The following is an 18,125-nucleotide window of genomic DNA, read 5'->3' on the forward strand; positions in this document are numbered from 1 at the left end:
GTTTGCAGACTATTTTATAATAAAAAGTATTGTCACTCTTAACATCCTATTTATTTACCCCCACCAACCCCCAATTTGCATTCTTTCTTGTTCAATGTTACATTATTATTAAATGACCAGTCCATTTTATGTGTAATTATTGAGCAGGACTACTATATAACATAAAGAAGGAAGTGAGAATTCTAAAAGAATTACTCCCTTCTAACTGCAGATTCTCACGTTTCAATTTAAACGCTTTGCAATATGTCAAGGAAGATGTGTGGCCAAATGAAAGCGATTGTCGGCTGAAATAAAATAACAATGTGTAGCATTACTTAATAGACCCACAAACACTCTTAACTCTGTAACAGTTACCTTGTGTTACTCAGTCACTATACTATAGACTACTAGACTATGAAAAGAAGAGATTTCTGGGAATATTTACCTGTAAAGACAAACGCAATTTTTCAAAGCTGTCCTCTATGAGTTTCTTTTCGTACTCGTGACTTTCTTTTAACTCTGGGGGAGACAGTAAATAAAAAAGACATCATGGTAACTGCCAAGAGGAACTAACGAGAATACTCTGGACTTGAAGTAAGACGCTACTAGACAAGAATGGATCAAACTGTGTCAAACTGACTGGTAGACAAATTATAATATAACGAGAGCATAGATACAAGACAAAATGTTTTATTGATAATTTGTCACCACAATAGATATATGTTGCAAGAGAGAATGGCTCTTTTTAATGTTCGTTGGGGCTGCAATTTCTTCAATTTTCAAGTATTTACAACTGCACTTCCAGTATATGACACTAGAGGGCATGTTGTTCTTGTCACTTACTTGAGAACACAATCATACATCTGTACAATTAATCTAAGTGTATATAGCTTTTATTTATTCTAAATCTATCCTAAATTATTGCTACAATTATTGGTTACCTTAATCTTGAAGAAATGTCTCTCAGCGATTATATTAATTATACAGCATATGTTGATGGCAAATGAGAATATTCATGAGCTATACATATAATGCAAATTTAGGGTAGATTGGCTTGTAAGAGTGACAGTGCAATCACTATGCAAAGATAGACCTGGACTGTATATTGGGCCTTTTTTCTATCAATGAGGTTTGATTTTGACAAAATACAATGAATTTAATGTATCATAAATTATTAAAGTGAAATGTAAAAATATATCATATTTGAATCTGAATGATGAATACATTTGTGTGGGCATAAATATACCCCTTTTCAATGTACTGGTATATTTGTCTACTGACTGTAAGGGTTGGTTTAGCAATGTGAGGTATATTGCCAAAGGGTAATTGTTGTGTGAGAGAATAACAGTAAACGTGTATGTTAAATATTGGAACAATCATCAACATTTGCTATTCCTCATTGAAGCACAATATTCAATGGCAGGCAGTTAATTAGTTTTAAGACACTGGAGGTGTAGTCAGCCATGTAATGTGAACATTTCTGTATCTCTGAAATGGCAGTGATTAAACTGTGGGACTGAATGACAAGATCACTGTAACGAGGACACTTCATTAAGATGGTAAGGCCTTGGTATTTATAGCGGACCTTTAATTGTTTATACCTCCGGATTTCTAGACCTCAGATATTCCTTGACTAAATGTACATATTTTTTAGAAGGACACTATAGTCACCTGAACAACTACAGCTTAATATAGTTGTTCTGGTGAGAATAGTATGTCCCTACAGGCATTTTCATACAAAAACTTCCTTTCCGGTGTTTACATTACTGCCTAGGAACACCTCTAGTAGCAGTCACTCAGACAGTCACTAGAGGTGCTTCCTAAGTCAGTGCTGCCCATGTTCCTCATAGGGATTCATTAATTCAATGTATCTCTATAAGTAGATACTGATTTGCGCAGCACAGTGTTTTGCCCCGCATGTGCAATAGTCTCCCAATGCCTTCCTATAGGAAAGCATTGGATTGGCTGAGATCATCAACATGTATGATCTCAGTCTAGGAGGTGGAGCTTGGGCAGGGGCAGGCACTGGAGAATTTTTTTTTCGTGGGGGGGCAAGGGGATCCAGGCACCTAAATGGTGTTTTCACGCCTGTAGTGTCAGGAATACACTTTTTTACACTTATGGATTCCTTATGGATTCCCTTTTATTAATAGGAATGGTTCACCAACAGCCGTAGAGGAACCGTTTTAACAGTTTCACACAATCATGCTTAGAATGTCACATGTTCCTAACCGTAAAAGCTAATCTTGTGTTTAAATGCCAGGGATGTATGAAATACACAGTTTGGTAGTATGTACCGTGAACTCGTCTTTCATGATCATCATGCATGGAATTTATGGCAGTTGAGTGGTTATACTTTAGTTCCGATAGTGTGGATTCATGAACGGCACCCAAGTTCTCAATCTGTATTGGAGACAGTAAGGTAGAGAATAAAATATCAAGAAATGTAGTTAAAATATAGATTTATAATTATTTCAATGTAACTCTGTGTTTCAAGAATATTTTCTACATTTTAATACTTTAAGGACCACATTTATAACAATTTAAGGACAGCAATCTGGTCTGAATGACTTTATGTTAGTTTGGAATGTTCTGCTAATTTTGCATTTGCTGCTCGCTGTCCTCCATTCACTAAATTTGTGGGATATTCCATTTTTATATAGGAACTTTAATGGATGGTTTGCTATGATGTATATTTGCATAATTGAGATCCTTAAGGATCCAGTGCATTTAGTCTACACTCATTCCTTTTGATGACAGTAAACCTTATTTTCTAAATATATTTTCTGCTAATGAACAAACAAGTACTAACCTTATTCTTAGCCACTAAAACAAAACATATATTCTTCTTACAAAAACTAACAAAAAACCTACACATTTGGGTGTGTACCAGAAGGACTCAAGAAAAAAATTGAGCATGCGTCTGAGAGTCTTCTAACAGTTTGGAAAGACTTGACAAAAGGGCCTCCAAAAAATGTATTATTATTATTATTATTAAGAAAAATGTATAATAATTTCTTCACCCATCATTGTACACGTCTTTACTTTTCTGACCAACTGCAGCTCAACCTAACTTATCTGTTGCTGTGATTGTGCTGTGTGAAACTGCAGTACAGACGAGTTAGGTTGAGCAGCAGTTGGTCAGATAAGAGTAGAGTATGACCTAACCTTCTCTCTGTTTTACAGCTTCATATAAAAAAAATAAAATCACAATACTGGTACTAGGATAGAATCCAAGCAAAATAACATGAACAACTTATTATAAATAGCAAAACAATAAAACAACATCTGAAAATACTTTTTAACAAAGTGCAAAAAATAAAACAAAAAGACAAAATAAGAATTACCAATAGACGGAGAAGTAGAATATGGACTAATTACTTTTCCAATGCTTAAAACAGAGTCCTATTCACTTTATAGGCATGCATTGGTTTTCTTTCAAGATCATAACAAACTTTTGACAATGTTATTATTCAGACACACTCAATTCTAAAAAAAGAGTTGAGTTATGCTGAATGGATACCATCAAATGGGTACCAGGACATGAGCCAACAATGTTAGGGCCCAGAAATATTAAATAAATTTAGTTTGCACTGTATCCTTTTGGCATATCCTGAAAATGCTCATTGCATCATTCCAGTAATAAAATGCACACAGAAAGTGTTTGGTCATAAATTATGTGGGAACAAAATATTAGACATTTCTCAATAATGAAAATGGTAACATGCATGCCAGTTTCAGTTACATTTACCTGCTGCCCAGACTTTGTGATGATCATGAGTTACATTACTTCTACAATATTTTCTGGATTTTATTTATCTTAACAGTGTTTTGGCAAAGCAGCAACCCTGTTACATATTTACACATTTAAGTTTGATGATGATATCCAGATTATATTTTATCTTTTTTGGCATTCTATATGTGTTTGTTTGCCGTTGAAGTAACATTCTTTTATATACAGAGAATGTTTTTTTTTTCTTGTGTTTATTTATACTTATATAGGTAATCCACCAAAAGAAAACAAAAATCAGATATAATTAAACAATAGTCTGCACAGACCAGGAAGTAGCTCACAATCACAACGCTCCCCTAGCCTTATCCCATAGCACTGTGCAGACACAGTGTGCTTTATGGACACAGGCAGGGTTGTGACTGTAATCATACAATTAGATTTTGGAGTGTATTCGTCGAATCCTAGGAATAGTATTTAACCCCTTAAAGGGACACTCCAGACACTAAAGCACGTTATTTAGTGAAAAGCATTATGTGTGAAGAGTGTGTCCTATCTTTTTTGATTTTACAAAAAGTGCAAGTTTCAATAGAAATTGGCACTTTTATAAATTAACCTGGTTACAACACTCTGGCGTTCATGCAGACAACCTGTTACTTCCTGGTTAGGTTAGCTCAGTGGAGTTAAACTCAAGAGATCTGCATCTTTTACAAGTTGTTTTAGATTTAAAAAAAATGCATAATTAAATGCATGCAAGTTTTTATTTTAGGTATATTTACTAAATAGTGATTGTTATATATTTGTAATTGGGCAGTGGAGTGTCCTTTTAGGGACAAAGGCAGCTGCCCAAGTTCTGAACCAAAACAAAACCTATAATTTGCGCTACGTCAAGCATAATTTACCTCCACAATGTGTAGACGCTGAACAGTCCCCATAGAGATGTTTTGATTCAATGCAACTCTATGAAGAGATACTGTTTGTCGCAGCGCAGTGTATTGCAGTGTTTAACTGCCAGAAACATTTCCACCACTTGCAGACATTGTTTTTTAAGTATCAGTATTGTATTTCACCACTTTGATGGAAGTGGATTTCTCCTGGTAGGTTTAAAGGTAGAAATGGAGTAATGCAAAACAGGTGTGAAAATGATGACTTTATACATCATGCCACACTTTACCGGACTTCTAACTCAAAAAGTAGCAGGTCAATCCCCTTTTACCTTCCTAGCTGAACTTCAAGTCAAAGTGGAAGCAAGAAAACATGGCACACAAAATGTACACAATGATCTTGTAACTAACCTGCTCCTGGTGTTGAGATCGAAGTCGAGTAAGCTGGATGATTTGTTCTTCCCGTAAGTGCTCCATTTCTTCGTTGGACTGGACCTGAAGGCGCTCTTTCAGAACTTGGAGCTCTTCCTGCTGTAGACGTTCGAGCTTCCTCACTTCATTATCAAATTTGATTTCCAGCTCTTCTTTCTCTTTTTGTAATTTCTCACAGCGAGCGGTGTTGTTGGCTGGAATACACACACATAGGTAAATGTTTTGGTAACATAGCATCATAGAGCTTGGTGGCTGATCAAAGCCATATGACTGCTTAAGCCTGTCCATTATATATGATACATAATGGTGAATCATTAACATCATGTCAGGGAATTCTGGAGATATCATAATAATCAATGAGACCAAAGGTAAAGTGGTTTATAATGTTCTCCATAACCCCCATATGGCATTCATTTCCCCAATACACTTACCCCCACTAGGTAGCTAATATATTACATTCATTTGACAATTCACATCCACTGATCAGTCATAACATTAAAACCACCTACCTCATATTGTGTGGGGAGCATGGAATATTGGGAAGGTATCTCTGGGAGCCAAGACCAATACAGCAAAGGTCATAAATACATTGAGACAACTAAGATGTTACACCTTGATATGGACAAGGTGAGAGAACACATTTCATAAATGAGATATATGGCCTGCTAGCTAGAATACTAAAGGTATATACACCCTGTTCACAAATGTTTATGCAAATTCTATTTAAGTGTCACAAAGATTAAATATTTTGTTTTTCAGTTTAACTCATGGATGGCATTGTGTCTCAGGGCTCTTTTGATCACTGAAAACAATCTCTGACACCTGTCATAATTAGATTGCCAGGTGAGCCCAATTTAAGGAAAAACTACTAAAGGAGGGTGTTCCACATTTTTAAGCAGAGCAACATTTCATGCAATATGGGGAAGAAAAAGGATCTCTCTGCTGCCGAAAAGAGTGAAAAAGTTTAATACCTTGGATGAGGTATGAAAACATTAGATATTTCACGAAAACTTAAGCGTAATCATCGCACTACTTAGAGATTTGTGGCTGATTCAGAGCACAGACGGGTTTGTGCAGATAAAGGCACATTGAGGAAGATTTCTGCCAGATCCATGCATCAGATCAAGAGAGCAGCTGCTAAAATACCATTACATAGCAGCAAACAGATATTTGAAGCTGCTGGTACCTCTGGAGTCCCACAGTCATCAAGGTGTAGAGTCCTCCAGAGACTTGCAACTGTGCATAAACCTTCTATTTGGTCACCACTAACCAATGCTCACAAGCAGAAATGGCTGCATTGGGTAGAAAAATACATGAAGACTAATTTTCAAACAGTCCTGTTCACTGATGAGTGCCGTGCAACCCTGGATGGTCCAGATGGATGGAGTAGTGGATGGTTGGTAGACGGCCACCCTGTTCCAACAAGGCTGCGACGTCAGCAAGGCGGTGGTGGAGTCATGTTTTGGGCCGGAATCATGGGAAGAGAGATGGTCGGCCCCTTTAGGGTCCCCGAAGGTGTAAAGATGACCTCTGCAAAGTATGTGGAGTTTCTGACTGACCACTTTCTTCCCTGGTACAGAAGGAAAAACTATGCTTTCTGTAATAAAATCATCTTCATGCATGACAATGCACCATCTCATGCTGAAAAGAATACCTCTACATCAATGGCTGCTATGGGGATAAAAGGAGAGAAAGTCATGGTGTGGCCTCCATCCTCCCCTGACGTCAATCCTATTGAGAACCTGTGGAGCATCCTCAAGCAAAAGATCTATGAGGGTGGGAAGCAGTTTACATCCAGACAGCAGCTCTGGGAGGCTATTCTGACATCTTGCAAACAAATTCAATCAGAAACTGTCCATAAACTCTCAAGTTCAATGGATGCAAGACTTATGAAGCTGCTATCAAATAAGGGGTCCTATGTTAAAATGTAACGTGACCTGTTAAAATGTTTAAAAAGTTAAAATGTTGTTATAAGTTTGATTGAAATAGCTTTTGATTTCAGTAAATATGCTGCAAACACAACAAATTACCATTTTCAGTTCTTTACAACCTATAAAGTGTTTTGAAACCTACTGTGCGTAATAATTTGGAACAGTGCATTGTAAGTTTTTTATGTTTAAGAAAAATACTGTTATCATTAGGAGGTTTGTTCAATCAAATTTGAATTGTACTCTTAATAGCTGATAACATGAGAATTATGCTGACTGTTATTTCCATCAATTATTTAGGTAAATGGGAAAAATATAATTTGCATAATAATTTGGATAGGGTGTAAGAATACTTGGGAGGCAGATAACTGAGCCCTGAAGAAAAAAACAATAACAATTTTATTATTATTAATATAAAGGTTCCAAATAAGTATTCTATAGAGTCCAAATGGCTCTATCAGCCATCATAATGTAAAACTTTAAAAGCAAAATAATCACAATTTATTATTTTCAAATCACTCTTAATACAATAGTAGAGAGAATCCCCAAAAGTCAGAGTTTTAGGAAGGGAGAACAGAAGTCCAGCCTCAAAAAAACGCTAACAAAGGGTGTGCCCAATTATGAGGATAAATAGTTTGGATAGCTTGGTATAGGAGGTATGAAAATAATAAATCTTTAATAGAAAAAATAATTAAAAAGTCAATGGTAAATAAACAAAGATATTACACCTTAAAGGACCACTCTAGGCACCCAGACCACTTCAGCTTAATGAAGTGGTATGGGTGCCAGGTCCAGCTAGGGTTAACTAATTTTTTTATAAACATAGCAGTTTCAGAGAAACTGCTATGTTTATCAATTAGTTAAGCCTTCCCCTTTTTCCTCTAGTGGCTGTCTCACTGACAGCCGCTAGAGGCGCTTGCGTGATTCTCACTGTGAAAATCACAGTGAGAGCACGCAAGCGTCCATAGGAAAGCATTATGAATGCTTTCCTATGCGACCGGCTGAATGCGCGCGCAGCTCTTGCCGCGCGTGCGCATTCAGCCGACGGGGAGGATCGGAGGCGGAGAGGAGGAGGAGAGCTCCCCGCCCAGCGCTGGAAAAAGGTAAGTTTTAACCCTTTTCCCCTTTCCAGAGCCGGGCGGGAGGGGGACCCTGAGGGTGGGGGCACCCTCAGGGCACTCTAGTGCCAGGAAAACAAGTATGCTTTCCTGGCACTAGAGTGGTGCTTTAAGTGAGTGAAAAAGACCTGAAAAAATGTGCTTAATACACTGGGTTGGAATTTTAGATGAGGTCTAGCTTGTGAGACTTAAGTATCAAAATGAAGAATATGTATAAAGACGATTAAATATCAATATAGAAGATGCTATAGGGTAATTAAACATAAATCAACCTTGAGGTAAACACCAAAGTAGAGTAGCATATAGAAAATATAGGAAAAAAGTTCCTGCATACGTAATTCAGAGCTGCTATTATGGGAGAGACACAAACCAGACAGAGTGTCCTCCCTAAAGTCTGAGACAGGGATCAGTTCTATTAGTTTGTTCAATAGATGATTCCCAGATACTAGTAGATATAAATACACAGGTACAGGATACAGGAACATATTAGATCATGTAAAAACTTGAAAACCCTATTTCAAGACACCTCCGCGAATGCCATAATAGCGACCCTAAGGTGTTACGTTTTTGTGGTCTGGAATTGGTCAAAAAGAATTCTAGGCGAGGAGACTATGATAAATTCCTTAGACAAAGAGAATGCTTTTGGATTTATCAACTTAAAACCCTGAATCCAAAGGGTTTCAATGAAGGATTCTCATTCTCCCCCTTCTTATAAACACTCTGACCATACTGTACAGACACTTCACCTTTTGATAATCATCAAATATATGCATATATATTTCTATTCTTAAGTAGTATTCTTTTTTAACATTTGGTAATCTTTTTATTTACTCAAAACTCCTCTTGGTTTCAATTATAAAATATAAAAGAAAGTTTTGAATTTTATTCATAATTATATACTTATCCAAGTATAAGATACTGTACAATCTGCTTTAGTTCTAATATCTGATATATACCTATATTTATGTATCATATTTCACAATTAGAACAAGCAGTATTAGGGATACTGTTGATCTGTTAAATTGCCATAATGTTTTGGCTTTAATTGTAGCGTCCAGGGGAACACAGTCTGATCGAGCGTTCTCCCTGACACTTATTGATTCATACATGTTCCCCACGTTCGGCAACCTTGTTTGATCGAGCAACATTTTGACCCCTCCCCCTCTTGTGACGTGGCGATACACAATTGGCCACATGACGTCACATGAGGGGCGGGCTTTCCATCCTTTAAAAGTCTCGGCGGTCTCGGAGTTCGCTTACCGCTCTTGACAAAGGCGCCACATAGCGCCGAAACGCGCGTCGAGTAGGACTCTAGGCTTAGGCTTTCATTTTTTTAAACCAATATGGGTTGTTACTTTATGGGTGTCTAGATACTTTATCTGAGGAGATGTATACTATTGAATAGATACACTGGAACCTTATCGACCTTTCTAACAGAGTAGCAGAATCTAACGAATTAGCAGCTATTTATTTTTATATCTCTCCTAGTACACCGCTCCCCATTGTTGCAACATTGTATCCATATTTAGACAATTATCCATTGGGATACTGCAAGCGATTGTATAAGGGGCAAGATATTTATTTTTCAGCTCTGCTACTTACCATATGCCCCTAGTATTTGGGCTCTGGAGCTGTCTATAATCTCTGCAGGTTGGGACGTTTGGGAATTTATACACAAGGGGGGAATTGACACTAATACCCACTTAAGGCATTTATTCCTCTACGTTTTCAATTACAATCTCAACTGTCTTCACCTGTGTATCTATATCTAATAGCACCTGAGAAACCTTTCTACAGGAGTAGCAGATTCTAACGAATTAGCAGCTATTTATCTCTATATCTCTCCCAGTACATCGCTTTCTATTATTGCAACATTGTATCAATATCTAGACAATTATCCATTGGGATACTGCAAGCGACTGTATAAGGGGCAAGATATCTATTCTCTAACTCTCTTACTTACTATATGCCCCTAGCATTTGGGCTCTGGAGCTGTCTATAATCTCTGCAGGCTGTGACTTTTTGGGAACTTATACGCAAGAAGGAAATTTACACTAATACCCACTTAAGGCATTTTTTCCTCCACGTATTATATTACAATCTCAGTTTTCTTCACCTGTGTATTTATATCTACTAGTATCTGAGAATCCTCTATTGAACAAACTAATAGAACTGATCCCTGTCTCAGACTTTAGGGAGGACACTCTGTCTGCAGGGCCAGATTAAGAGCCCAGTGGGCCTGGTGCTGACAATTATGACGGGCCTAATTACAGAATCATATCGACCAAAAACAGTAAAACACTCCCAAGCGTCATGTATCTGATGGAGATGGTGCTGGATAGAAAGAAAACAGCAGCTATAAGAAAACACATACCCTAGGCTAATCTCTCTCTAATTTATGTTTTCATCTTTCAAGTATATCCATAACCCCTAACAGCAACGTCCAGTCAAGCAGGAAGTCAATGGGCATGGTAAAAGGGTGTACCACTGACACAAATCATGTAACATGCCCAAAAAGAGGACATGTCTGCCCAAAGAATTAGAAGGCCAGCCTGGCATGAATGCATGTCAGGCTGACTGCCAATCATGCAGCTGGCCAACTAAGGGCATACTATGCAGACAGCACCCAGAGCTTGGCATAAATGTATCTAATGATGCGCTCGCTCAATGCTTTCTAAGGACTGTCCCCTAGCACTCGCTGGTCCACTTGTCTCCTTACCTTCTTACTAGCAAGCAGACGCTCCTGGTATATAGTCTGGGACAGAGAAAAGCTGTGTGTAGTGAGTGTAGAAGAAAGGGAACATGCCACAGTGTTAGAGAGACCAAAGTCAGCATTACCTTAAAGGATCACTATAGGGTCAGGAACACAAACATGTATTCCTGACCCTATAGTGTTAACACCACAATCTAGCCCCCCTGGGCCCCTCATGCCTCCATAAGTATAGCAAAATCTTACTGTATTCAAGCCTGAAGCTGTAACTCTGCATGCTGTTAGACTCAGAAACACAAGCAGTCTGCTGACATCATTAGAAGAGGTGGCCTGATCCAATCACAGTGCTTCCCCATAGGATTGGCTGAGACTGACAAAGAGGCAGATCAGGGGCAGAGCCAACATGATTCAAACACAGCCCTGGCCAATCAACATCTCCTCATAGAGATGAATTGAATCAATGAATCTCTATGAGGAAAGTTCAGTGTCTGCATGCAGAGGGAGGAGACACTGAATGTTTGGATGCATTGTAGGCAGCCATAACCCAGGAAGGATCTCTAACAGCTATCTGAGGAGTGGCCAGTGAAGTTATCCCTAGGCTGTAATGTAAACACTGCATTTTCTCTGAAAAGACAGTGTTTACAGCAAAAAGCCTGAAGGTAATGATTTTACTCACCAGAACAAATTCAATAAGCTGTAGTTGTTCTTGTGACTATAGTGTCCCTTTAACTATATTCATTGTCAGCCAGTCCACACAAGTTTTGTTCCCATACATCCGTCTTACGTTTCCATACTTAAGTAAGAGTATGTGAAAAGTAGTTAGGGTTGCCACCTTTCTTGGAAAAACATACCGGCCTTACTAATTTGCATAATTAAATATGCATGGGTGACATCACATGATGTAAATCACAAGGAGTGACATAAGAGAAAATGCTGTAAAATCACCAAAAAACTACTTAGTTTGATTCTGCTGTATAGATGGATTCCTCCCAGTGCCCCCATGTCTCCCAGTACCCTCATGACTCAGTGCCACATGTGTCGATTACTCCAGGTCTCAGTGTTCCTATGTATCAGTGTCTCAGTGCCCCATGTCTCCCAGTGTCCCCTAGTGTCGTGTCCCCAGGTCTCCCAGTGATCCTATGTGTCACAGTGTCTCAATGCCCCATGTCTCCCTGTGTCCCCAAGTATCCCAGGGTCCCCATGTCACTAGGACACTAGGAAGACGGGGAGACCTGGGGACACGGGGAGACCTAGGGACACTGAGACACCAGTGACACTGGGAGACTAGGGGACTCTGGCTGGGACACATGGGGACACTGGGAAAATAGGGGACACCTGAAGACATGGGAACACAGACACCAGGGACACAGACACTAGAGACACTGGCTGGGGGACATGGGGACATTGAGACATGGGGGCACTGGGAGACATGGGGACACTGAGAGACCAGGGCCACATACAATAGGGACACTAGCTTGGAGACATGTGGACATTGAGACACTTGAGGCACTAGGAGACATGGGGACAGTGAGACACTGGCAGACTGGGGGCACCGGGAGACTAGGGGTCACTGGGAGACTAGGGGGCACTGAGACACCACGGACACTGGCTGGGAGACATGGGGACACTGTGTCCCCATGTGTCTGTGTCATAATGTCTTCCAATGTCCCTTAGTGTCTCAGTGTATGTCTCCTTGCAGCCTTTCCCCCATCCCTTACTTCTCTGAGCTGTAGGCTGTCTCTGCAGGGTGGGAGTTGCTGTCTGGACTCTCTGTAGCTGCACCCCTGCAGATCAGTGAGTATAGATAGGCAGGGAGGGATTTTCTGGAACTTCCTATCCCTGCCTGTCTCCACATACAGTGACCCCTACTGGCCAGTGCTGGTATTGCATAGTAAGTATAGTAAGTATAGTTTATACTGAGAAAAATACCAGCATTTGTATTGCCAGTATCACTGCAATATTGACACCAGCCAGGCAGCCTCAAATACTGGCTGTGCCAATAAAATAAAAGCCTGGTGGAATCCCTAAGAGTAATGTGTGACAAAAAAAAATGTAAAAAAAAAAATATATATATTTTTTTTAATTTTTTTTTAAATCAATGGGCCTATTCCATGGGCCTGGGCCTGGAGCTGCAGCTCCATCAGCCCCTATGTTAATCCGGCCCTGTCTGTCTGGTTTGTGTCTCTCCCATAATAGCAGCTCTGAATTACGTATGCAGGAACTTTTTACCTATATTTTCTATATGCTACTCTACTTAGATGTTTACCTCAAGATTGATTTATGTTTAATTACCCTATAGCATCTTCTATATTGATATTTAATCGTCTTTATACATATTCTTCATTTTGATACTTAAGTCTCACAAGCTAGACCTCATCTAAAATTCCAACCCAGTGTATTAAGCACATTTTTTTCAGGTCTTTTTCACTCACTTAGGGTGTAGTATCTTTGTTTATTTACCATTGACTTTTTAATAATTTTTTCTATTAAAGATTTATTATTTCCATACCTCCTATACCAGGGGATCCAAACTATTTATCCTCATAATTGGGCACACCCTTTGTTAGCGTTTTTTTGGAGGCTGGACTTCTGTTCTCCCTTCCTAAAACTCTGACTTTTGGGAATTCTCTCTACTATTTATCGCTCTGGGTTATGTCCATTATCTTTTGCCCATCTAGTCCTTTTCTTGACTCTAGGGTTATTTGTATATAACTCTGTAGTCTTCTCCTCTTTATAACACTCTTAATACAAGTTGTTTCTTAGAGGGAGCTTAGTTCAGTTTACCTAATGACAACAGTAATTTTCTCATTCTGCTAAGGCAGATGTTTGCTTTCCTGTAACTGCGATCAAACAGGTATATTCAGAAATATTCCTATAGACTAGACTAGAGTCACATAGGAGTTTTTCAGAAGATATAGCACAGATGTTAATTGACAGATATTTGTACTGCAATGTGTCGTGTGTTGCCAAACAGACTGGCCTGCATTGTCCATGCTCGATGTAAAGAAATGTCATGGCTGTATTTAGTGTTCACTTTGTTGCTCTTTGTATCTGCGGCCTTTCTTACAATCGAGCTACTTGGATCAATTACATAACGCGGTCTATAAAATGACACAGTGCCACTGGCTTTTGGCTCACGTGTTTCAGAGCTTGTTTCTGTGTATCCAAGCTTATTATATGTTATTGATTTACTGTCCGCTGTAGCCTTGCTATTGTGTTATTGACTCTGATCCAGTGTAGCCTGCCTTGATTGCGCTTCTGCCTGCTGACTTTGATACCTCGCTATTGGAGTCTGCGCTAATGCTTACTGTCTTGGAGTCTGTTCCCATTTGTAGATTTCTTTGGGCAGAAGGATGTTATGCTGCTCCTAGGTTCCAGTTACACTCTCATTACCTGACACAAGGTGTTCCTTAACATCTTTTATCACTATATTTTTTGTATGTCCTTGGGAAAGTCCTTGGCAAATAGAATACTTTGGTTTCTGTGATCCATGGGCTCCATGATATTGTTGGTTCTACTATGTACTTTAGCTGCTAGTGCCTTTCCTGTTGCAGCCTGTTGTGTCCATGACTACTTGCAATGAGCTATGTACTAAGCAAGCCCAGCTAATCCAGAGGGACTGACTGCCTTATTTTTTTCATAGAGAACAGATATTGTTTCATTTGGTCTGTATGACCATTGCTTCTATTCATTTGTTTGAATCGGCATTAAAAATGATTTCAATCTGGTAGAAATTTTTGTTTCAAATGATTTATCTTCAGAAGTCACCACTAAAGGTTATGGGAATTGTTTGTAGATAGACCATTTGAAAAAATGTTTCTAGCAGACTGAAGTAATTTCTGAGTGGCCATGGTGGTAGGAGTCTGTATGTGCAGTTTCAAACGCTGGACATCCAAAAATATTTGCACTTGACTTAGGCGGCCTGGAACTCTGTCTGGACTTCATAATGTTAATTCTGTGCAAAACGTACATCTGTTACCATGCACTGAACTCTGTCGACAGACGTGGTCAGCTTCTATCCTTGTGGGGAGTGCCTTCAAATAGAAGCTTCAATGTAATCTCCCTCCCTGTTGAGACCCCTGCCAGGCCTCCTGCATCCCTCCATTTCTTAATGCTCAGTTTTTGTGTTTTTTTTTTTTTAATTCCCCTCCTCGTCATGCTATGAGTCAGGGACAATGGTCCAATCAAATGCTTCTATGAGAAGCATTTGTTTGGTCCTTGCAAAGGAGGCTTGCAAAGCATTGCAGGGAGCTTTAGTTTTTTAGTTTTTTTTTAATTTTATAAGGGAGGGACCTATTTGCTAATACCCAATAGTTCATTGCAAATAAAGCAGAAAATAATAACAATAATATGTATATACCCTTTAAGCCTCACAACAATTCTATGGTACGACTTTGCTCTGATCCCAAGAAAAGTAAGATAAAGTACGGCAGAGCTCACGCTACACATCTAATCCCTCTGCGAAAAAAAACAGGAAACTTTCCGACATGTTTTCAAGTCAAAAAAGCAAATTTGACTAATTATCTTCCAAAGGAATTACATGTCAAAAGTATTGGAATTGTTTGTTTTCGGTGTATTGGGTTTCCCAACCTTAATCTGATCCCTTTTATTTAGTGGACACATTGAAAGCAATCTCATCCGTTCCAGATCACCGATATACAAGTCCCTGTTCAATCGTTCCAGATCACCACTATACAAGTCCCTGTTTAATCGTTCCAGTTCACCGCTATACAAGTCCCTGTTCAATCGTTCCAGATCACCGCTATACAAGTCCCTGTTCAATAGTTCCAGATCACCGCTATACAAGTCCCTGTTCAATTTCCGCAACATATATTTTTTTATTTACTCAAGTCAGAAGTTCAAGATGCTATTTGGAAGAGTATAGTTTTTGTGTGGCATATTTACTGTCTAGCTCGTGTTTGTCATGTTGCTGTTCTTTGTTCTACCTTCTTGTACTTCTTCATTCAATAAAAGAATATAGATTTCCTTTTTAGCTACACACTGATTTGTATTGTTGTGTCCAACTCCCAAGCCATTAACTGGAAGTTAACAGCAAAGAACAAGTATACCATATCAAGTTTGTCTAACATTTCGGGACATCAAAGCTAAATGCTGTTCATTTGTGGACACACAGCTTGCAGAAGATCTCCACAAGAATCTTTATTAATTTGTTGTCATGAACAAAACAGCAGCATTGGAAGCACACAGAGATATGCTTCATTTTGGAAAATACAGTATAATTCATACCCTTTTTGATGATGTTTACAAAGAGTGTCCTGTAATTCAAGGTATATTACTCTCTCTTGTGAGAACAACACAGACTAAATATAAGGCAATATTTTAATGCCTATCACACAGGAAGAGTCCCAGCAGGGTATAAGTGAGAAGAGAAATAAGATTGGAGATTGCATTTCCATAGAGTGTTGGCTTCTGTCAGCCTGACAACAGGCAATTTCACAGAGCTCAGTAGAAGGGATCACAACTTTTACAAAAGCAAAATAACTGAAGCACTTGACATCTTCTCAGACAGGATTTTTGCTTTTAATGTTTCACTACAAGATCCGTGTATTGTCCATTTAACAATTGTTATGTAGAAAGCTTATCCAGAGTGCTTAGATAGCTAAGCAATCAAACAAGAATTATTTTATAATACAGTAAATTATAGAACGTAAAACAAAAGGGGGCGCAAGAACACAAACAATGTTTTATTAAGAAATGATGAGCGAAAGGTGAAGTAAGGGACAGAATAGAAGATCTGAACATCATCTGCAAAGAAGAAGACATTAAAAGCATGAGAGGATGTTGGCCAGGAGTGTAACGGTCTGCGGGTACTCCAGCTGAGTACCTCCGTTTTTTCTCAGTACCCTAGGCTATTTTCGGATACTCCAATATCGCCTTGCTGAGTCGAAGTGTTCAGTGCCATTAGGAGTGCCCAGTAATCTGAGCATCATTCGGAGGTGAAATGTAGTAAGTGATTATAGCAGTGATTAAAGCCTTTACCCCACACCATGAGTCTAGACTACATGTAGGGGTAAAACAGAACAGACTTTATTGCAGCTATGCAGAGGTATTGATACCCATAGAGGGTCATTTGCATACAATAGGGTAATTAATAATACATACAGATCCTCATCGAGTCCTCTTCCCATAACTCCTTGTTTTTGTTGCTGAAAACAACCCTCAGCCCCACAAAAACAAATATCCAACTCGATTTTGTCCATATAATTCCAACTAACTGAAGCAACAAAGGCCCTTGTAAAAATACCACCAAACCCCTACCCTGCAACCCCAAGTCCATCACAATGAGAGTGTGCTAAAATGATATGTCATGAGCTGAGACTTGTGGAATATCTACTGGAAGGGGATGGTTTGTGTGCATGTCTAACTGAAACAGACCTTGTAGGTGCAAGCAGAAAGACAAAATTATAGTCAGGAGGGTACAGTGCCAATAGACCAAGGTTTACCCAAGTCAAGAGAAGGGTTGAAAAAAGTCTAGAAAAAAATATTTGAATACAAAAACATTACATAAAATAAAGCAATCTTCAGGACGACATGATAACCAAGTGAAACCCAGGGTCAGTTTTGTCCTTTATTGATCTGCCTACGTGTAAGGGAAAAAAATCAACCTGAAGGGAATGACCTCTGAACACAGGACCTCCAGATACCCATATGCTTGTCTACAGGAATGGCTGCTTGCCCCTTTACACACATTTTATAACATTGTACTCACAGGTGGTATATTCACCAAGACGGCTTATATATTTATTCATTTTGAAGATTCAAATACAACTCAGGTTCATTCAGTTTGCCACCAACGAGGCACTATTTCATACGGACAGCCACTAGTGGTGCTTCCTCATCGAAGACATTCAATTACTGAACATTTTCACTTTCACACACAGCATGGCACCACCTGAACGCTGTTAATGATTCTCACAGAGCTTTAAATATCTGATTTAGATAATCAGGATTTGTGATTCAGAGACTAGCCTGAACCATCCGTCAGAGTTAGACTTCATTATACACCACCCCTAGTGATTGTGAGAAAAGAGCAATGATTAAATGGCTCACTACATACAAGGACTTTACATCAATAAATTATTTGACATTTATAACAGTTATTATATACTATGCCACAATATATCAAATAAGATGGTAAACAAACTGCAATGATGAGTTTAATCAAATAGTCCTCTGGATCTGATAAATTCCGATAAAGTCTAATATCTGATATGACTACGAAGTTCTAAAAAACTCATAGCAACCCAGATATCTCAATTACACGGACAATGTGTCTTTCCCATAAAGCACTTTTACCAACAGTACATACTCTCTATAGCTCTG

The 18,125-nt window shown here is 38.8% G+C and overlaps 1 protein-coding gene across 1 annotated transcript in view; it reads right to left on the reverse strand.

The window, feature by feature from the left end:
- MTUS2 (microtubule associated scaffold protein 2) overlaps window positions 1–18,125 on the reverse strand; it is a 354,305-nt gene that overhangs the window by 21,112 nt on the left and 315,068 nt on the right. Inside the window, exons 8-10 of the mRNA XM_063429511.1 lie at window positions 5,005–5,219; window positions 2,277–2,382; window positions 425–498 (exon numbers count right to left, since the gene is read on the reverse strand). Coding sequence (XP_063285581.1) covers window positions 425–498; window positions 2,277–2,382; window positions 5,005–5,219 — 395 coding nt within the window. The remainder of the gene's footprint in view (window positions 1–424; window positions 499–2,276; window positions 2,383–5,004; window positions 5,220–18,125) is intronic.

Source organism: Pelobates fuscus, chromosome 1 (genome assembly GCF_036172605.1).
Source record: "Pelobates fuscus isolate aPelFus1 chromosome 1, aPelFus1.pri, whole genome shotgun sequence".
Taxonomy (NCBI): Eukaryota; Metazoa; Chordata; class Amphibia; order Anura; family Pelobatidae; genus Pelobates; species Pelobates fuscus.